The following is a 22,297-nucleotide window of genomic DNA, read 5'->3' on the forward strand; positions in this document are numbered from 1 at the left end:
TCATTTTCATTATTCATTCTTACAAACCTAGAGTAGCCATGAGTACGCTTGTATGCAATTACCCTGGTCAGCCTCCAGGTTCTGTTCTTGGGCCTTTTCTTTTTAACATTTTTATAAACGATATTGCTGAAGGGTTGTCAGGTAAGATTTGCCTCTTTGCAGATGATACCAAAATTTGCAATAGAGTAGACATGCCAGATGGTGTGAACAACATGAAGAAAGACCTGGTGAAGCTTGAAGAATGGTCTGAAATTTGGCAGCTAAAATTTGATGCTAAGAAATGCAAGGTCATGCATTTGGGCTGCAAAAACCCAAGGTAATGGTACAGATTAGGGAGTGAAGAGCTTACATGCACGACAGAAGAGCGGGACTTGGGTGTGATTGTATGTGATGATCTTAAGGTGGCCAAACAGGTTGAAAATGTGATGGCGAAAGCTAGAAGGATGCTAGGTTGCATAGGGAGAGGTATGGCTAATAGGAAAAAGGAGGTATTGATGCCCCTTTATAAGACTTTGGTGAGACCTCATTTAGACTATTGTATACAATTCTGGAGACCGCACCTTCATAAAGATACAAAAAGGATGGAGTCGGTCCAGAGGAAGGCTACTAAAATGGTATGTGATCTTCATCATAAGGCGTATGGGGACAGACTTAAAGATCTCAATCTGTATACTTTGGAGGAAAGGCGGGAGAGGGGAGATATGATAGAGACATTTAAATACCTACATAATATAAATGCCCATGAGTTGAGTCTCTTTAATTTGAAAGGAAACTCTGCAATGAGAGGGCATAGGATGAAGTTAAGGGGTGATGGGCTCCAGAGTAATCTAAGGAAATACTTTTTTTTTACAGAAAGGGTGGTAGATGCATGAAACAGTCTCCCAAAAGAGGTGGTTGAGACAGAGACTGTGTCTGAATTCAAAAGGGCCTGGGATAAGCACAAGGGATCTCTCGTAGAGAGAAAGAGATAATGGTTACTGCAGATGGGCAGATTAGATGGGCCATTTGGCCTTTATCTGCCATCATGTTTCTATGTTTCTCCATCCTGAAGTTAAGGACTATACTCACCTCTCCCATGCCTGTCACACCTGGTCAAGGATTGATTATTTGTTTTTGTCACCGGAGTTGTTTTCATCTGTACTGTCGGCGGAGATAGGCCCCATGAATATTTCCGATCATACGCCCATTTGGATAGATGTCCCCTTTCTGGCGTTTTACCTTGCACAGGATTCTGAATTTAAGAAATTTCTCCAGACCCAGTGGGATGAGTATCTGGAACATTATGGTTAACACCAGGACAACCCCATTTTATTTTGGGAAACAGCAAAAACTGTGTTACAGGAGCATATTTCTTTTACGTGTGCACGCAATAAACTTAATCATAAGGGAATTATCACACTAGAGAAAGCTTTACGTGCAGCCAAGCAAACATTTCTCTCTAATCCTACGGCAGAGAATAGGGAGCTCTATTTATCTTCTCAGGAAGCCCTTAACTCTCTTTTACATTCTCGTTCTCAGAAGTGGGCAGCCTTTCATAAACATCGTTTTCACTGTTTCAGCAATAAGCCAGGGCGTCTTTTTGCACGCTTGGTTGATGCTAAGATGGGCAATAGACCCATCCTGATGCTTCGGACTCCGGTGGGTGGCCGAGTTTCTCGCACTTCTGAAGTCTTGGAGGTCCTTCATGATTTTTTTGCTAAACTTTATGCTTCTCCTGAAGATGATTCCCCAGATCTGATTCGAGACTATATTGCGTTGGGTTTACCTCGCCTCTCTGAGGAGGTTGTGGAGATTTTGAATCATCCTTTTCAGGCCAAGGAATTGCAAACTGCCATTAAAGCTTTAAGATCTGGGAAAGCTCTGGGCCCTGATGGGTTTTCTAGTGAGCTCTACTGGATTCTTTCTCCTCATCTTTGTGGCCCCTTGCAATTTTACTATACTGAAGCAATCTCTATTGGCTCTTTTCCTCATTTTGCTAATGAAGTGCTTATAACCCTGCTGTTGAAGCCGGGGAGGTGGAGGACGACCCAGGCTCCTACTGTCCCATTTCTTTGATCAATGTCGATCTTAAATTACTATCGCATATATTAGTGGATCACTTAGCCCCTCACCTCCCTGCCTTGATCCATGGTGATTAGGAATGCTTTGTCCGTGGTCGACAGTCAGTCTGTAATATACGGAAGGTCCTTTGTGCCTTGGCTCACTGACAACAACATAACATTCCAGCTTTGTTTGTTAGTTTATATGCTTCCAAGGCATTTGATAGTGTCTACTGGTCTTTTCTGTTCATTATCCTTGAGTATGTGGGCCTTAGGGGCTTCTATCTTGCTGCGATTTGTTCTCTCTACTTGAATCCATGGGCGTCTTTGTTGGTTAATGGAACTCGCTTGGATTCCTTTTCTATCTTGTGAGGCAGGGCTGTCCTCTTTCTCCTCTCCTATTTCTTCTTTCCTTAGAACCTCTGCTTTGGAGAGGAGGGGGAGGAATATAAGGGTTATAATCAACTATTATTATGGATGGGGGCAGGGTGGTTTATAAGTTTAAAATATGTCTAAGTGGATAAATGTGTAATTTTATGTTTAAAATATGTAGTGAATTACGGAATTATGATAAATTTACAGATACTTGAATAATAAACTAAACTAAACTAAACCTTAAGTTTGTATACCGCATCAATAGTTTGGGTAGGGGGTTATTGATCTGTATGAATCTTGTAATATTTTAAGAGATGTCTATAGTATAAATGTTTTATTTATTGTTCTTCACTTATTGAAATTATTTTAAAATGAATAAAGATTATTTAAAAAAGAACCTCTGCTTTGTACTCTCAGATTATTTGATGAAGTGAGCGGCCTGCAGGTAGCAGGGAAAGACATTAAAACTTTGGCTTTTGCAGATGATATGCTCTTGATTCTTACCCGTTAGGAGGTTTCTCTGCCATCCACATTAGATTGTATCTCCAAGTTTGGTTTTTACTCTGATCTCTTGCTCAATTTAGATAAATCGGTTGCGATGCCTTCTTGCCCCTGGATTCACACTAATTGGAGAGGGTCATTTCCATTACAGTAGACTGATTCCTATCTGAAATATTTGGGAGTTCTTTCTAGATTCTTTGAATGTTGATCCTCTTTTTCAGTCCCTTCCCAATAAACTGCAACTGTGGCATGGTCTTCCCCTTTCTCTGTTAGGCCGGGTTAGTTTGTATAACATGCTTATTGTAACTTGTTGGTTATATGTCTTCCAGGTTCTTCCCCTTTATTTGATTCATAAGGACAAACACAGATTGGTTCGCTTGATTCAGGGGTTCCTCTGGGTGGGTAAGAGAGCGTGATTGCCATATCACATAGCGGCCACACCATGGTACAAGGGGGGGTCTGGGCTTGTTGAATCTTCGCTTTTTGATGTGGTATGTGATACATTAATGATTTTTTCTGTGGTTCCTCTGTCTACTCTTTTGGAGCTTTCCTGTTTTACAGATACTCATTTCAGTGCTTATTTACACTCTGTCCCTTCCTCTCAGCCTGTCCTTCTTTATCATAAGGTACTGTACCATCCATTGAGAAGGGTATGGCAGTGGGTCTGCAAGTTTCATGCTATTAACTCTACTGTATCTCCTTTTCTGCCTTTACGTGTTAATGGTTCTTTTCTCCCTGGTTCGGATAGTGCTATTTTTGCCAGATGGGAAGCAAGGGAGATTCATTATTTGTATCATTTGGTTGAGGAGGATGGGAGAATAAAATGCTTTGATCAATTACAACAGGACTATGATATTCCTCCCATGGATGATTTTGCTTATTTGCAGATTCATCATTATTTAACTTCTTTGCAGCCACTTCACTTAACGGTCTCTTGTCAAGAATTGTTGTCCACTGCTTACACGATTGGTTCTCAGCTCCCAGTTCCTCTTAAATTTCATCATCACCATTTAAAGGATGAATCCCCCCTTGCTTGACCATTCTAGATTGTGAGACGCTTGGTCTCGTGATCTTGGAACAGATTTATCCAAGGATGTGATACTGAAAGCTGTTAAAAAATTACCTACTCTTCGCAAATACATGACTTTTTGGGAGCAGCATTATAAATTGGTTTTCAGATTGTACATTTCTCCTGAGAGCTTATCTTTCTCGCCTTCGGGCCACAGCTGAGTGTCTTCGTTGTCATGCTCCAGAGGTGGGATTGGGTCACATATTTTGGACCTGCCCTCTCATTCGAGCCTACTGGAATCAACTATTTACTTTTGTGGAGCGTATTTGGGACATTACTATTCAACATTCTCCTCTACTTTTGTTTGGAGTTCCTCTTCATTACTGTCCCCGTCAAAAGGGAGTGGCAGTTTTCTTTAAGTAGACTGTATTGGTCGCTTTGAAATGTATTCTGCTTAAGTGGTTGGAGGTGGACGCTCCTGATATTTCTCTTTGGAGGTGATGTTTGATTACTATCCTGATGTGGGAATGCAGAGACATTCTGGACTTTTCTTCTTCGCTGGGGTGCTCTTTTCAGCAAACTTGGGAGCCATTTTGGAACACTATGACTCCCCTAGCAAGGGGAGTCATAGTGTTTGTTGAATTGCTGAACCAAGAGTTCTTGTGTGTCTTGTTTGAGTCAATGTTAATCTTTTGTTTTTAATATCCCATGTTTTTGGCTAGACGGAGGACTGGGGGAGGGTGGGTTGAGGGGGTATTGGGAGGTGTTCTTTTATAGTTTTGGAAATTTGAGCTTGTGTGTATCTGATTGGATTATCTGTATTTTTCAAGTGCTGAGCTTAATAAAAATTATTTGAACATAACAAACACAACCCATTTTAAAAAGAATCCTTGTTTTAATTGGAAGCCAATGTAAAATCCAATAATATTCCGTCACGTGGTCACTATTTTTGAAATTGAAAATCAATCAAACTGCTGTGTTCTGAATAAGTTGCAGTTTATTAATGTTCTTTTTATAAGAAGCTGTGTAATTTTCTGATTCAGTGCCAGGATTTTCACCATCAAAATGAAAGAAATCATTTGCTGTAGTCATGCAGGCAGCTTTTTCTGTTTCACCAACATCTGAATTAATTTTTCTTCTGTCACCTAGAAAGGCTGATTTCACCTGATCTCTCGTCAGCATAACTTGAAATTAAGATGACAGACTGCTGTTGCTGCTATAAACCTTAGAGTTACTAGAATACTCAAAATGATGCATCTTCCAACACAGCAGCTCAAGATGCTGAGCCTAGTGGCAAAGTATTTTGAACAAAGTAATTTGTTATGCTTTCTGAAAATACTAAATACTTGAGGGTAGATATTTAAAATACAAATACCAAGGCAGGATATTATTTTAAATACAAGCAAAAAATACTTCCCAACACTGCTGGTGGTATTGTACTGTCACCGACCAGTGCCTGCACAGAACAGCACCTGTGCAGAACAAAAGAATATTCGTAACAGCCATACTGGGTCAAACCAATGGTTCATCTAGCTCAGTTTTCGATTTCCAAAAGTATTCCCATGTAATTTCATTAAGTGTTTCCTGGGTTTTGTACTTTTTGAAAGGGTGAAAAATCGATTCACTTTTACCCATTCTACACCACTCATTTTTGGTTGCTCTTCTTTGAACCTTTTCTAATTCCACTATATCTTTTTTGAGATACAGTGACCATAAATGAAAACAGTGCTCAAGGTGAGGTTGCACCTAGAGACTTACCCGCCGCTAGCCGCATGGAGAAGGGGAAAAAAAAAAATGGTTGCCATGGGTACACGGACAAGGCCATTCACTGCCCTGTGGAGTGGTGAATGGCCTTGCCCCCGCAGTAAAGTATCTGCCACATTGCTTCCCTTCCCACTTCTCCCGGTCAGCAACCCTCCTCGCGATCGCGACACTCGCTTCCTCCCGATCACCGGCAGCAAAAAAAACCCCAACATTCAGGCATCTCTTCCCCTTATTGAGTCATCTCCCTTCCTTCCCCTCACCTTTGCGGGTACTTTTCAGAGTTTTCTCTTTCTGAGGTGTCAGGACATGGTAACCGTTCTCACAAGCCCTGTGTAACATAAAACATTGCTATTAATTTAGTTAAACGCCTCCACAAACAAAGTAGTCTCAATATTCTCAATCTTATTTACCATCCCTTTCCAAATAATTTATAGCATCCTTTGCTTCCAGCCTTCTGGCTCTCTCCACTTAGGCAGTATCCTGCAGAGATCAGGTAGGGAGCGATTAGATTGGAGCAGAGAAGAATTTGCTGTGCTCTTTAATCCAGCCTTGTTTCTCCTGTCATATCTTAGTAGTTGATGCAGAGGAAAATGCTGTCTGTTCTTTTTGTACCATCAAATACAAGCAGGACCCCCCCCCCCCCACCAGTCCATCTTTGATCTGTTAGAATGATCATGGCTGACTCAACAGATTGTGGCACTGATCCAACTTTTGCACTGGTGCCTGTGCCCCCCCAACCCTGCATCAGCATCACCCCCACCTCTTTTCTAGCCAGCCTGCCCACATTAACTCCAAACCAGCCAGTTTCCACTACATTTGTTGCTTTTCAGCCAGCTCCATTTACCCAGCCATATACCCCTGGGGTCCTTGTATAATGGGAACAGGAGCGATATCATTTGCTCCTGTGCTAGTGGCTGTCTTCTTCGAAAGGGTTTCAAGCTATCATAAAAGGGGGAAAAAAGCCCACAGAGGTATTACCATGGCACTACTATCAGATGCCAATGGTGCTATTTTGAAGAAGGCAGCTGCCAAGAAAGGAGTGAGTGGGGATGGCTCCTACTCCCATAGCCCTGGAACACTTGGGGTGAATTAGGGTCTGGGGTGATGTCAGGGTAATAAGTGGGTGGGAGAAGGAGAGGGGGTGAAGTGATGGGAAGGGGAAGGGACTTTAGATTTTGTCTCCACTGGGCTACCGGGGATTTGAAGTTCCCCATGGCAGAAGTTCCAAGGACCTCAGATTCTCTGCACTGCTACTGGTGCCAACACAGGTTTATATGCATGAACAGGCAGTACCCGTTCTTGCATTTAAACTTGTAATTGTGCTGGCAGCAAAGCAACCAGAGCAAAATAGAACGTTCTGGCCCCTATGAAAGCTGAACCAGTGAGGCAGATTTTTACCGCTTGATCTTTAGCACTTTGAGTCAGTGCCTCACTTAGCTCATGCCTTAAGCCAGCCCTGAGAATGATGGATATGAAATGATGGTGATTTCCTAAAAAGGGCAAGTTTCATGATGCTTGGCAACTTTCAACGAATGCTATTAAAAATATTGGTCACCTTTGTTGTTTTGTTTGCTGTTCACTGCTGTGAAGGCAGTTTCTCCTCTTTGTTTTCAAGCAATCACTTTCATTCAACTGCGGGCAGTAGCATACACTGGTTATTTGAGCAGCAGTCAATAGTACACGCCGGTTCACCAAGGAGTGGTCTTTCATACCGTGTTTTCCCGAAAATAAGACCTAGTGCGTTTTTTAGGCCCAAAATTAATATGACACTGTCTTATTTTCGGGGTATGCACATGATCATCCCTCACTTCCTCTCCTTCACCCCAATTCTTCCTCTTTCCTTTTTTTCCCCATGTGCAGCATCTTTCCTCCCTTCCTCCCTGCCATCCCCCTGTGCAGCAGAAGTTTGCCCAGCTTCTATCCTTCTAACCTTAAAAGAAATATGTAGATTGCAAATCCTTCTAAACACTGCAGTAAAAATAATTACCAAAAGAAAAAAATTTGAAAAGCACTGGTTACCTGTAAATCATAGAATTACACATAAAATAGCATTACTTACACACAAAACATTAACAAACAAAGCTCCTGCCGATATTTAAAAAAGGATCAAGAGGAGTACCGGGCAACTATAGACCTGTGAGTCTCACATCGGTCCCTGGGAAGATGGTTGAGGCGCTGATCAAGGATAGCTAAACCCGGCACTTAGACACACACGTCCTGATGAGAGCCAGCCAACATGGATTCAGAAAGGGAAGTCATGTTTGACAAACCTACTTCAGTTTTTTGAGACAGTGAATAGACAAATTGATAATGGAGAACCAGTGGATATTATATACTTGGATTTTCAGAAAGCGTTCGACAAAGTTCCACATGTAAGACTCCTCAGGAAACTGCAGGGCCATGGAATAGAAGGAGATATACTAAGATGGATAGGCAAATAGCTGGAGAACAGAAGGCAGAGAGTGGGCATGAACATAAGAACATAAGAACATAAGCAGTGCCTCCGCCGGGTCAGACCATAGGTCCATCCTGCCCAGCAGTCCGCTCCCGCGGCGGCCCGAACAGGTCACGGCCTGTCTGAGTCACCAGAAGGGGCCCCCTTGCCACCTTGGTTTCCCATTGAGTCCTATCTTCCCATTGAAGTCCTAACCCTCCGGTCTTGCACATGCACAACCTGGTTGGATTTCTATACTTATTACCTAGTTAGCTTTCTATACCTGTGTTACATCCCAGCACCTCTCTCAGTATCCCACGATCCTCCTATCCCTCAGGAATCCGTCCAATCCCTGTTTGAATCCTTGTACTGTACTCTGCCTGATCACTTCCTCCGGTAGCGCATTCCAAGTGTCCACGACCCTTTGTGTGAAAAAAAACTTCCTTGCATTTGTTCTGAACCTATCTCCCTTCAGTTTTTCCGAATGCCCCCTCGTGCCTGTTGACCCCTTCAGCCTGAAGAATCTGTCCCTATCCACCCTCTCTATGCCCCTCATGATCTTGAAGGTCTCATAAATGGGAAGTTCTCAGACTGGGAAAATGTGACTAGTGGTGTGCCCCAGGGCTCGGTACTTGGGCCCATCTTATTTAATATTTTCATCAACGACCTAGAGGATGGAACATCCAGTGAGATCATCAAGTTTGCAGATGACACAAAGCTATGCCGGGCCATCAAATTGCAAAAGGACAATGAGGAACTGCAGAGTGACTTGAGCCAATTGGGCAGATAAATGGCAGATGAAGTTTAATGTGGAAAAATGCAAAGTGATGCACTTAAGCAGAAAAAATAAGGAACACAAGTATAGTATGTCAGGTGCAACTCTGGGAAAGATCGAACAGGAAAAGGACCTGGGAGTATTAATCGATAGGACTCTGAAGCCATCGGCACAATGCGCGGCAGCAGCAAAGAACGCGAATAGAATGCTAGGCATGATAGAGAAGGGAATCACGAATAGATCGGAGAAAGTTATAATGCCGCTTTATAGAGCAATGGTCAGTCCACACTTGGAATACTGTGTCCAGCATTGGTCTCCATACCTAAAGAAGGATATAAAACTGCTGGAGAGGGTGCAGAGACGAGCAACAAAGCTGGTGAAAGGTATGGAGAACCTGGATTATGAGGAACGACTTAGGAGACTGGGGTTGTTCTCCCTTGAGAAGAGGAGACTGCGAGGGGATATGATCGAGACTTTCAAAATAATGAAAGGAATCGACAAAATAGAGCAGGAAAAAACATTATTTACAATGTCCAATGTGACACGGACAAGAGGACATGGACTGAAGCTAAGGGGGGACAAGTTCAGGACAAATATCAGGAAGTTTTGCTTCACGCAGCGAGTGGTGGACACCTGGAATGCTCTCCCAGAGGAGGTAATTGCGGAATCCACCATTCTAGGATTTAAGGGTAAGTTATATGTACATCTCCTTATGAGTGGCATAGAGTGACATGGGTAAGGGTAAGCTAGATGCACTTCTCTTTACGAGAAGCTTAGAGTGATATGGGGACTAAAACTATGCCAGGGTACATCTGGCGGGGCCTCTGCGTGTATGGATCGCTGGACTTGATGGACTCAGGGTCTGTTCCGGAGATGACACATCTTATGTTCTTATGTTGAAAGGCTTCTAATCCCTTATATTCCTACAAAATCTTTTAAGATCTGAAGAAAAATCTCTCCTCCTTCACTAAGACTCATTTATTCAAGGTAAGACACAATCTTTTCTGTCACGGCCCCTCAAATCTGGAATTCACTCCCAATCAAGATAAGGAAAGAAAAATTACTTAGTAAGTTTAAAAATCTTCTGAAAAGCTGGCTTTTTAAGGATGCATATATGTGAGTTATTCAAATTCTATATAATTAGGAGACTCTAAAGCTGACTAACAGTGCTGTTAAGTGAAAATTGAGAGGGTAACCTTTCCCCATCCTATTGTTTCATTACCTATGCCCTTTTACTTGTTTATGAATTGTATTTAATCTTTTTTTTTTTTTTTTGCCTTTTTTGTCTGTTTTGTCAAAATTTGTATTAATCGTCTGGTCTAATGAATGTGTTTTTCTTTTTCTTACCCTGATTTTATAGATATTTGTAAATCGTATTAGAGTATGATTTTGCGATCAAATCAAATTTTTTAATAAACTTGATCCTTCCCTCCCTCCTTCCCATCCCTTGTGCAGCAGAACCCTTGAGCAACCCCTCCCCTGCCACCACCATGCAGCTGAACCCCTGCTGACCCTCCATCCTTCCCTCCCTGCCGACCACAAGCGAACCCTACCTTCATCTGAAGCAGCGTCGGGCTGGCAGCACTCTAAACAGGCTGTTTGGCCTTGTCCGTTGGGGATTTCACTCTGCCGCCTTTGTGCCCTTGTATTTAATGACCAATCTCAAACTTAGTCTCTGTGAAATTTCAGCAATTCTTCCATCATACCCACTTCCCTAAGACCTGTCATGTCCCTACTTTTGTATAATGTCTGCATTGTGAATGTCCTGATGTAACCCATTCTGAGCTTCTGAGAGGATGGGCTAGAAATCAAAATAAATAAAATAAATATTTTCGGGGTAGGTCTTATTTTCGGGGAAACACAGTAGGATGATTTGAAAATTTTGTGGATTTTGTACATTCTGACTATCATGATTTAATTAAAAGACTCCTGAGGCAGGCCCTTGTGAGCCGAAACACGATCATGTCGAGTCTATCACAATAAATGAGACTGAGCACCAATTGGTCACCTTTGTTGTTTTGTTTGCCATAAAAAATATTGTAACATAGAAGTGCTATACTGCATAGGGAGCCTTTATTCAGAGAATACATAAACTGTTCTATCTCAGTTTAGGAACATTGATATTTCAGGTCAAGTTCTAGACTGATTCAGTGTCTATTTATCTGATCATCCCTCCTTTGTTGCTCTCCACCATTCTTATTACCTTATGGTGTCTCTTGAAGATCCATTTTATTACCTTTTATTCAATAACAACAGTGTTACTAGTACTTATGAATTTGCTTGAATCAGCAACAGCTTCAAAGTTACCGGTTCCGTCTTGACAGTGAATTTAAAGAACCCTTAAAGAATAATTAAAGTAGTCCTTAGCTACTTTAATCCAATCCTTCAATATCGATTTTTTATTTATGCAGATGATATTCTTCTGATTTTCCCAACTACTCCACTACAAACTGATCTTAAACAACTGCAGAATTGCTCAGATGCACTCTGTGGTTGGCTACACTCTCACAAATTGGTACTAAATTCTGCAAAGATTATCACATGCTGGATTTCTGGACTCCATTCAGAAACAACTCTTATCCTGCATTTCTGATTTGCCTATTCCTGTCCATTCATTCTAATATTTGGGAATTATTTTTGATTCTAAACTTACTTTTGGACAACAAATTTAATAGGTGACAAAATCTAGCTTTCTATCTCTGCGCTGACTTCATTCAATTAGGCATTTTCTGCATTTTTCTTCCTTGCACACTTTAGCCCATGCATTCTTGATTTCTAGATTGGCTACTGTAATGTATTTGCTGGCATTACCAAAACACAATTATAGAATCTCCAAACTTTGTAGAATACAGCAAGCAGCACATCTCCTCTCTAAAGCAAAAAGGTCAGATTCTGCTTCTGATTTACTGATCAAATTTCACTGGTCCCTTGTTGATCTCCAATTTGCTTCAAAGTTCTCTGCCTTACTCATAAAGCTCTACACTTGAATACTCCACCTTATCTCTCTTCTTTGATGATACCATATAATCCAAATTGCAGTCTTAGATCCCTCCTAAACTCACACTGTTTAGTCCTGCCTCCTGTTAAAAGGCACTCTACAAATCCACGCACAATTTGACTTTATTTTTCATAGCTCCTAAACTCTGGAATGAATTATCACCCGTTATAAGATTGGAAACCACTTTTTATACATTCAAGACTTTATTAAAAATTCACTATTTCAGGTTACAGTTTAAAATCCATTTGTTGAGGACAATCATCCCATGTGTGTCACAGATGAAGAAATTTCACTGTTGGTATCAGTTATATTCCTATATTTTTTTGATCTGTCTCCTTTTGTACAAATGCTTACTTTTCTGTCTACTTCTGGAGTTCCTTTCTGTATTTTATATATTTTATGATTGTACACTGCCTTAATCTGCAAGACCAGTAATGGCGGTATATAAACATAAACCAGGACACTTACTCATGTATTTGGGGTTCCAGCAGGAGGGAGTGGGCATCTCTCCTACCAGGAATTGTTTCAGGGGTGCTGGCAGGAGAAAGTGGGCATCCCTCCTGCTGGAGATGTTGCAGGGGTTGCCAGCAGGAAAGATTGGGCATTCCTCCTGCCAGGGATTTTTTTGGGGGTAGCAGCAGCAGGGATTGGGAATCCTGCTGCCAGGTATTGTTTGGGGGATTTCGTCAGGAAGGAGCAGGCATTCCTCCTGCCGTGGACAGTGTAGGGGGGTTTGGCGGGTGGCATCGGGAGGGAATGGGCTTCCCTCTTGCTGGCCAATTTGTGGTGGGGTTTGGGGGTTCCCTGCCATGGCCACTCAGCTGATTGCGGCAGGGAGTTTTCCTTGCCAGTGATCAGTTTAGCAGTCGCAGCTATTTGAAACATAGGCCAGCATTTTGCTGGCCTACATTTCAGTTACCTATCGCAGCCCTAGGGAAGATGCCTAGGGATGCTTAAGCTCACCTAAGGCCACTTCTGGACAAAACCACACCCATGCTCAGTCTTGGGCAAGCTTAAGCATCCCTAGGCACTTCCTTGCACCTGCGACAGACGCCTACAGTGTAGGCAGCCTGCTTTGGGCTGTTAAATTGTTTTGGGTTTTTTTAGAAAACATGCATCCCTACTGCTGCCTACAATTGAGATGCCATTTACAGAATATGCCCCTTGGCATGCAAAAGTTATAGGATGTAATTTCAAGGGGGCCATGGATGTGGCACAAGCAGGAGCAGTCACAGGTCTGCCTAAGATTCTAGAACACTGTCAGCTATGAATGCAAGTGCTACATTTAGTCACAGTCATATACAGCAGCGATTGACATGGTACAGGTGGCAGCAACATAATGTTGGCACATAAATGCCAACTAACGCTGGTATTCTGTATTGGCAATTACACAAATGATTGCTAATACTGTATAGAATTCATGCTTGGCAACAGCGTTCTAATGCTGCCCCCTTAGAAGTGTAGTTATCAATGACATGCTACTTTACCACAAACTCATGCTATTTTACCATAGATCCCATTTTATGCAATCAGACCTAGTTACTAATAACCAGGGTTAACACTAGAATAAGACATCTTAATAATTAGAGCCCTTAAGAACTTTCAATGCTGAACAAATTTGCCATGCTAAATTCCCTGTATAGAAAATACTCTACATAAAGAGTGAGTGCTCAGTCGTTAAGAGCAACCATTCTGAACCCAGTCCTTGGAGAACACCTAATCTCATCAGGTTTTCAGGATATCCACAATCAATGTGCATGAGTTAGATTTGCATGCAGTTGAGGCAGTGCATGCAAAGCTATCTCATGAACATTTATTGTGGATATCCTGAAAACCCAAAGGGACTAGGCTTGCCATGAGGATTGGGTTAGGAATAGCTGAGTTAGAAGCTTCTGCCACAAATTATGAAGAACTCATGGCAATTCATTTGAGGAAAGTGCATATATGGAGGTTGATGAAAAATCTCACCATAGGGAGTAAAGGTTTGCATCGAGGTGGAAGAAGATATCTTCTTTTTCAAGGGTCCCGCGGCAACAAGGGGGAATCCGTGGAAAATCAGGGGCGGGAAACTGCACGGGGACACCAGGAAATTCTTTTTCACTGAAAGGGTGGTTGATCGCTGGAATAGTCTTCCACTTCAGGTTATTGAGGCCAGCAGCGTGCCTGATTTTAAGGCCAAATGGGATAGACACGTGGGATCTATTCACAGAGAAAGGTAGGGGAGGATCATTGGGGTGGGCAGACTAGATGGGCCGTGGCCCTTATCTGCCCTCTATTTCTATGTTTCTATGTTTACCAGTGCCAGATTTACCTATAAGCTAAATAGCCTTAGAGCCTATCAATGTACGCTAAAATTATTTTTAAAATTCCATTTATATATTGTTTCTAGGGTATACGGTATGGTGTAACTTATTAACAAGGGGCCTCCAAGCTTTATATAGCTTAGGGCCACACCAAGTCTTAATCTTGCACTGGCTATTTCCACTATATCCATAAGATTTGTTTCATTCATTCATGCAGTGGTTGGCCTCTATCTCCTACTTTGCATTCTCAGATTCTACAAAATTACAATAGTGACCAGAGCATAAAGAAGATTCTTCAAAATATGGACTTCTACATTGTGCCAGTACTCAACATTGATGGGTATATTTATTCCTGGACAACAGTAAGTGATTGAACCAGATAATGTAAGGGAAGAATGGTATTTTAGATATTCTAGTGCTTTATTTGTATGGTAAATAAGTAATAAAACTCTCATTCTGAGTTTCTCTTCTTTTTCAGTAAAATGCATGTTTACATCAAAATTTTCCTTTTTCAGAGTGCTACCTGCACATTTTCAGTCAAAACTTGTGTTTGTATAACCCACACCCCATTAAGAGTTCACCTCTGGTTTTTGGAAATTCATTCAACAGTGAGGGGGTTGGGTCCATAATCAATCAGTAATCAGTATGGGGCATAGGCCAGGACTGGAGTTATCTCGGGGAGGGGGGTGGGGGGGCTGGAGAGGCATTATAGAAGTACAACCAAAGAAATTTTCATTTTACTGAATCAGAAAATTAACATGTCCAGGAACGCTCACAAGAGGGCTTGAATTATATACCATACCTCACCATGCCATATTATTTCTTATACCCCACAATTGTCTACTAGGAATCATTGTGGCTTACATAAGATTAATACAGCAGAACATCATGAGTCATATAGAATGGAATTTAGGTCCTGATTATAGTGAGAAGAGATGCATTTTTAGTGCCTTCCTAAATTGAAGGTAGGAAGGGATCTGGCATAGATAGGTTGGGAGGCAGTTCAAAGTTTTGGGGCCTTGGAACTTGAAGGTAGACTCGAAGAGTGATTTCCTCCAGACTTGGCATAGAGAGGGAATTGATAGTTTACAGTGTTGGATTGTTCTTGAGTTATGGAAGATGTGCATGACCTGAATGGTAAACATAGAAACATAGAAACAGAGTATGTCGGCAGAAAAGGGCCGACAGCCCAACAAGTCTGCCCACTCAAGAATCCTCCCTCCCTCGAGACTCCATATATTAAGCATTCCTTTGAGTGACCCCACCTGTCGGTCCCATCGTCCCTTGAAGTTGAGCGAGTTACTGGCCTCGACTACCTGACCTGGAAGACCATTCCATCGATCAATTATCCTTTCGGTGAAGAAGTATTTCCTGGTGTCCCCATGAAACCTCTCCTCCCTGGAGTGAAGGGCCATCAAAGCTCTGACCAAATTCATCGACGCATAGAGGCCCGGCACAAAGCCTACCTGGTCTTCATGGATCAACAGCGGCAAAAAGGTATTCAATCTATGCGCCAATTTCACGTGCTGTTTTTCTGGCTGATCTGTTTTTATGCTTATTCTGACCCGGGTTGTATGTTCCCTTTGCAATTGTTAATAAAGATAATTGGAAAAAAAAAAAAAAGAAACCTCTCCTCCCTGAGTTTTAGAGGATGCCCTCTTGTCGCAGGAAAAAAGATTTCATCCTCCACCTCAGTGCGGCCCGTGATGTATTTGAATGTTTCTATCATGTCCCCCCTTTCTCTGCACTCTTCGAGAGAATATAAGCGTAGCCTGCTCAGACGTTCTTCATATGGGAGATCTTTAAGTCCTGAGACCATCCTAGTGGCCATTCGCTGAATCGACTCCATCCTCTTCACGTCCTTTATATAATGTGGCCTCCAAAACTAAACACAGTACTCCAGGTGAGGTCTTACCATGGATCTGTATAATGGCAGTATAACTTCAGGCTTTCGGCTGATAAAGCTCCTTCTGATGCAACCCAGCATTTGTCTTGCCTTTGTTGAAGCTTTCTCCACCTGATTGGCAGCTTTCATATCTTCCCGGATGATTACTCCCAAGTCCCGTTCTGCTACAGTTCTTGTTAGGTTTTCACTATTCAAGTATGTTCTGCATGGATTTCCGCTACCAAGGTGCATCACCTTACATTTTTTGGCATTAAAATTCAGTTGCCAAGTACTGGACCATTGTTCCAGTAAAAGCAGGTCCTGCTTCATGGTGTCGGGCATGGTTACGCTATCTGGTTCTGCTGCGTTGCCCACAACGTTGCAGAGTTTAGCGTCATCGGCAAATAATGTAATTTTGCCATGAAGTCCCTGAGGCAGATCCCTTACAAAGATACTAAATAGTGGCGCTCCACTGGTCACTTCCGATGTTTTTGAGGGAATACTGTTTACCATCACCCTTTGAAGTCTGCTGCTAAGCCAGTCTTCTACCCATGCAGTCAGTGTTTCTCCTAGGCCCATTGCATTCATCTTGTTCAATAACCTACGGTGTGGGACACTATCAAAGGCCTTGCTGAAGTCCAAGTACACGATGTCCAGAGACTCTCCCCCATCCAATTTTTTTGTTACCCAGTCAAAGAAGCTTATCAGATTGGATTGACAAGATCTTCCCTTAGTAAAGCCAAGCTGGTGTGGATCCCTTAATTTTTCATCATCTAGAATTGCGTCCAATCTGTTTTTTTATCAATGTTTCAATGAGTTTACACACTATTGATGCGAGACTCACCGGTCTGTAATTTTCATCCTCTGACCTGCATCCCTTTTTGTGGAGCGGAATAATGTTGGCAGTTTTTCAGTCCAAGGGGACATTTTCCCTTGCGTAGGGAAAGATTGAAAAGCTCAGCTAACGGTTCTGCCAGGACATCTTTCAATTCCCGAAGTACTCTGAGGTGTAGATTATCCGGGCCTATAGCTTTGTTTACTTTTAGCTTTGATAGCTCGTGGTAGACATTGCTCGCAGTAAATTTAAGGTCCCGGAATGGGTCCTCCGAACACCCCTTTGTCTGTAGCTGAGATTCGGATCCTGGCGCTTCGCAGGTGAAGACCGAGCAGAAATAGTTATTGAGTAGTTCTGCTTTGTCTGCGTCCGAGTCAACGAAGTCACCGTCAGGTTTCTTTAGGCGCACAATACCACTTGTGTTTTTTTCCTGTCGCTAACGTACTTAAAAAAGTATTTATCCCCTTTTTTAACCTGTTTTGCTATATTTTTTTCCATCCAGAGTTTGGCCTCCTTGACTGCCATTTTAACATTTCTAGAATTCGCCAGATAGTTTTCTTTAGCTTCCGGTCATTGCAATTGTTTGTATGTTACGAATGCTTTTTTCTTTTGCTTTACTAGTTCTGAGATCTCCGCAGAGAACCATTGCGGTCTATTTTTTCTGTGCCGTTTGCTCACGGTCTTTATGGTTGCTTTCAGAGCCGACCAGTACCTCCACACTGTCCGTCGCGCTTTGGTTTTGCAGCTCTTTGTAGACATAGTCTCCCATGCACTGAAAGTTAGTTCCTTTAAAGTTTAAGACCATAGTCGATGTATTTGACCTAGTGATTCCTTTCTTCAGGTGGAACCACACCGTGTTGTGGTCACTGGAGGCCAAAGCTTCTCCCACCGATACATCTGTGCCACTGTCTCCGTTGGTGAGTAGCAGGTCCAGGATCGCCTGATCCCTGGTGGGTTGAGGTGTGCTCCTCATATGGAAGTTAGTAGCCTCTTGCTGCTGCTGGTCATGGCGGAAAGTTTGTTCCAGTCCACATCAGGCATATTGAAGTCTTCCAACAGCACTGTGTCTCCTCGCAGTGTGATGGTCTCAATGTCCTCAATTAGTTCCCTGTCTGCATCGTCCTTTTGTCTTGGTGGTCTGTACACAACGCCGAGCTACAGGCTTTTGCTATTGCCCCTGGCAAGGTTCACCCAGAGAGATTCTCTCGTATACTTGATGTCTGTGATTTTAGTAACTTTGATGTCCTCTCTAATGTATAGAGCTACTCCTCCACCTTCTCTGTCGTGATGGAGTAAATTGTATCCTGGTATGACCATATCCCATCCATGGGACTCCGAGAACCATGTTTCTGATATCGCCACCATATCAAGGTCGGCGTTTCTCATTTCTGTTTCCAGTTCCAGAATTTTATTGCCCAAGCTTCGGGCATTAGCATACATGGCTGACCATTCTTTCTGTTTGCATGAAGTGTTCTCTGTCCAAGATAGTTTGTCCCCTTCTATCCTGCCTCTGTCCCCTTTGGTATACACATGATTAATTATCTTAGACCCTAGGGTAGAGTTTCCATCTCCCCCTCTGTCTCCTCCTTTATTGACGCGATTACTTACCTCAGATTCCAATATGGAATCTCTGTCTCTCGCACTTTCTCCCTCAGTGTTGACGCGAAATGTTTTGTCCCCCTCGATCATGCCTTTGTATCCCTTGGTATAGCCTCTGTCTCCTCCAGTATTCACGCGATTACTTACCTCAGGCTCCAAGATGGAGTTACTTATCCTATTAGTGTGAGAGTGGGTCCCCTCCCCCTGCTCACCTAGTTTAAAGCCTTCTGGAGCAGGTGAGCCAGGCGTCATCCCAGGACATTCTTCCCTCTTCTGGTTAGGTGAAGCCCGTCTGGTCCCTGCAGTCCCTGAAGTGCCTCTCCGTGGTCCAAGAAGTGCCTCTCCGTGGTAGATGTTAGTCCAGACGTATTTTTCCCATATATAGTGTGACCTGGTGTCGGCCAGATGGAAAGCTTAGTCTGGGGTCCATCCGGTACATGCATCAGACTGAGCGGATGTTAGAGATTAGGTTAAAGCCTGGTTTAGAAAGTCCTGTACCACCAATTCTCCTCTTGATGGCCAAAACTTGTATTATAGCAAGAAACCCCCCCCATGTAGTTCAAGGACAGTACTCACAATAGTATCCTCTTCAGGCAATTGTGTCCCCCCCCCCCCAACTGTGTCCCACAGCTTTAATCATCAGCTTTGTTCCTGTATATTCTTATTGCCATTATCCAAAAAGGAATCTCCCCCCCCCCACACACACACACACACACTTTCTTTATATTATCAACTTTCAGTTCAATCTCCACTATGCTTTGGAGCTAGTGCCCCTTTAATTAAACCAGTTCAGGGCTCCATATAAGGATTGGTAGCAAATCCTCATTTTAAACTTCTGCCATTAACTTGCTTTCACAGTTCATAATATTTTACTTTGCCAGCATATTTTTCAGCCAGGCTTTGGTACTGGTTTCACTCAGTTTAACCAGTCCAGCATTCTCTTTTAAGGAATGGCAGAGAACTCCTTCTCATTGATCATTGCCACTATTTCTTTCTCACATGCCTCAGTACTAACTTGAAACACCATTGAGCTTTTTAGAAGTAATCCCAATGATGTAGGATCATTCCACCCAAATGATTAGATGTAGTCATCCCGCCCAAGAGATCCCATTCAGGTTGTAGTGTTACAAAATCTTCATATTATTATATCACTACATTGCAGACTTTTGTTCAAAGAAACATACCCTCTTCCCATCTTCATAACACAGCTGTCAACTTGCAAGTTCCTAATCTGCTGCTGTGATGTGAACAAATCTTTTCTCTTCATTCAGTAAGCAGACTGCCTTACATTCTAGGTTTCTTACTTCGGGAGCTACTTTTAACTTATGGCTGCCAGTGACACAGCTGCAAACATTAACGGCTTGTTCTCCACTGCACAGTGTCTGCAACCTCTCAAAGAATTCACAACTTTGTTTTAGAAACACAGTTTTGCCACCTTCAGGCACTTCTTTTAGGCTGTGCTTTTTGTTTTAGTACTTTATCCCTTTCTTAATCTGCATTGACTTTCCATTGAAACAAATTCTGAATAACTTCCATTAGAGTTCATTAGCTCAAACTCATTCTCACTGCTATATCACTCTGAACAAACAGACATGTGATCATCAAGGTTTGGTTTCTGTTCCTTCCATCTCCTGTCTTGCTCTGCCTGCCTGACTCACTCTACTGGGACAATTAAGACTGGCTTCAGATGTGTGCCTCACTCTGATTAGTGGAGTCTTCTTTGGAGTGATAAACCTGTTTAATCCAGCTTTCTGGCTAGGGAATTGGCTGGCTTTGACATCAGAAATTTCTTGTTTAGGTTTTCTGGCTATGACAGAACTTTGCTGTGCTGGAACTATTTCACTAGGTGCCTGTTTAAAAAAAGATAAATAGATATTAGCCTAAGCATGTTCCTTTCCTTGCTGGTATCTGGGCCTAGGAGTGGGTTTATTATGGCCTGCATCTAACACTTTTGGGCTTATACTGAAGTTCACAGGGATTTCTCAGTGACAATAGTCATACATGCCTATGGCCTGGCCGTCCTGAGTAGGCCCCACTGTTACTATTGGAATGTAAGCAGGGTTGGGCCTGCCTAGAACCTGGATGGGAGACTGCCTGGAAATACCAGGTGCTATAGATTGAGGGGGCCCTATGTTGGGCAGCTGTGACATAGTGGAACTGTACACCGCATGGGAGAAGGCAGTGGCAAACCACTCCTGTTCTCTGCCATGAAACATCACAGGGTAGATTCCTCACTTTAAATTGGATTCTGCTTTTGAATGGTAGCTTTTGAGTGACGTTCTGCCAATAGCAAGCTTGCCCTTTCAAATCAGGACTTCTGAAGGGTCAGTCTAACCACTGTATTTTTGAGTAGCTGCAATCTATTAAGACTTTTCATTAGAATGTTGCAGTATAAAGAATTACAATAGAGTTGTAGAGTGAAGGGGTCCGTGGTAATATCTTTAGTGAATATTAATGAATTACAGATCTTGAATAGATATTTAGATGAGTTCTTTGATCAAGGTGTCATAATGTGTTCTTTTGGTTTCAGCTACTGCCATCTTGTATTGTTTAATTTCCTTTCTCCAGCTGATGTAATGCTCCTCTTTTTGGCTTTTTTTCCCATGCCTGCTCTCACCTATGTACCCTTCTCCTTTGAGCTAGTAATCCTTCTGTGAACCCCAAGGATTACTTTTCTGTTTCATTTTCATGGGTCAAGTTGGAGCAATCTTGTACATGTAGTTACAGTTAAATCATTTATTTTCCACTATTGCAAACAAATAGTTCATAGCAAAAAAATAGCTCCGGTGGCAAGATGGCATGGGCATCCCTCCTGCCTTTTTTTTTTTGGGGGGGGAAGGGGTAGGTGGGGGAGTTGGGGCACCTGGTGTGGGAGTGGGTCATCGGTGGAAGGAGGGAATGGGCATCCCTAGCCGTTTTGCTGCTTCCGGGGAGGGGGAGTCGTCCTGGCAGAAGGGAATGGGCATCCCTCCTGCCAATTTTCTTTCGCGAGGTGGGAGGTTCGGTATGGCAGGAGGAAGTGGGCATTCCTCTTGCTATTTTGCTGGTGTGAGGGGTAGAGGGTGTTTGCAGTACCAGTTCGTCATGGAGGGCCCTCATCGGCGGAAGGGGTGTTTTTGTTCTTTTCTTCTAATGGGCAGAGATTGTGCATGTGTAACATGCACAGCATCTGTACCCATTAAAAAAAAAAAAAAAAAAAAAAAGGTTAGACAGGTAGACGACTGGTCTTGACCAGTGAGCATGGGTAAGTGGACGCCAGCACACTCTTTAAGCAGCAGTTGCCAATTGAACTGCTAGCTTTCACTCAAGGTGTGTAAAAAAAATAAAATACATGGAAAATGACACATGACGCAAGTTTTATATCAAAATAATTATTGCCTTTATTATTGCCTTCATGGACCTCAAAAGATTAGTTGCGTCATCTGGGAAACCTTTACAGCCGTCAAATGCTGGCCTTGCTGACAAAGGTCTCAACCCGATAATTCGTAGCTCCCCAATGTATATCTTTTGTCCTGCATGACATCATTGGCTGTCAGCCAATCCATTAACCGAGGTTGTCCTTAAATTTGGACAAAGAACTTCTTATTTGCATGGAATATAAGTTCCAGAAATCATATTTTTTGTTTACATTCATCCTTGAATATACATTAACATTTTATAACATAGCCAAAAACTTTAAATCTAAACCGATTTATCTGTTTCAGGAGAAACTACATTTGAAGTGCTGAAAACTTCATGTCCCTATCAGCACAAAAAGGAGGAGGAGGGGTACTCCCCCCC

The 22,297-nt window shown here is 42.5% G+C and overlaps 1 protein-coding gene across 1 annotated transcript in view; it reads left to right on the forward strand.

The window, feature by feature from the left end:
• Positions 1–22,297, forward strand: part of CPO (carboxypeptidase O) — a 117,822-nt gene that overhangs the window by 44,011 nt on the left and 51,514 nt on the right. Inside the window, exon 7 of the mRNA XM_033944104.1 lies at positions 14,450–14,560. Coding sequence (XP_033799995.1) covers positions 14,450–14,560 — 111 coding nt within the window. The remainder of the gene's footprint in view (positions 1–14,449; positions 14,561–22,297) is intronic.

This window comes from Geotrypetes seraphini, chromosome 5 (assembly GCF_902459505.1).
Source record: "Geotrypetes seraphini chromosome 5, aGeoSer1.1, whole genome shotgun sequence".
NCBI classification, from domain to species: domain Eukaryota; kingdom Metazoa; phylum Chordata; class Amphibia; order Gymnophiona; family Dermophiidae; genus Geotrypetes; species Geotrypetes seraphini.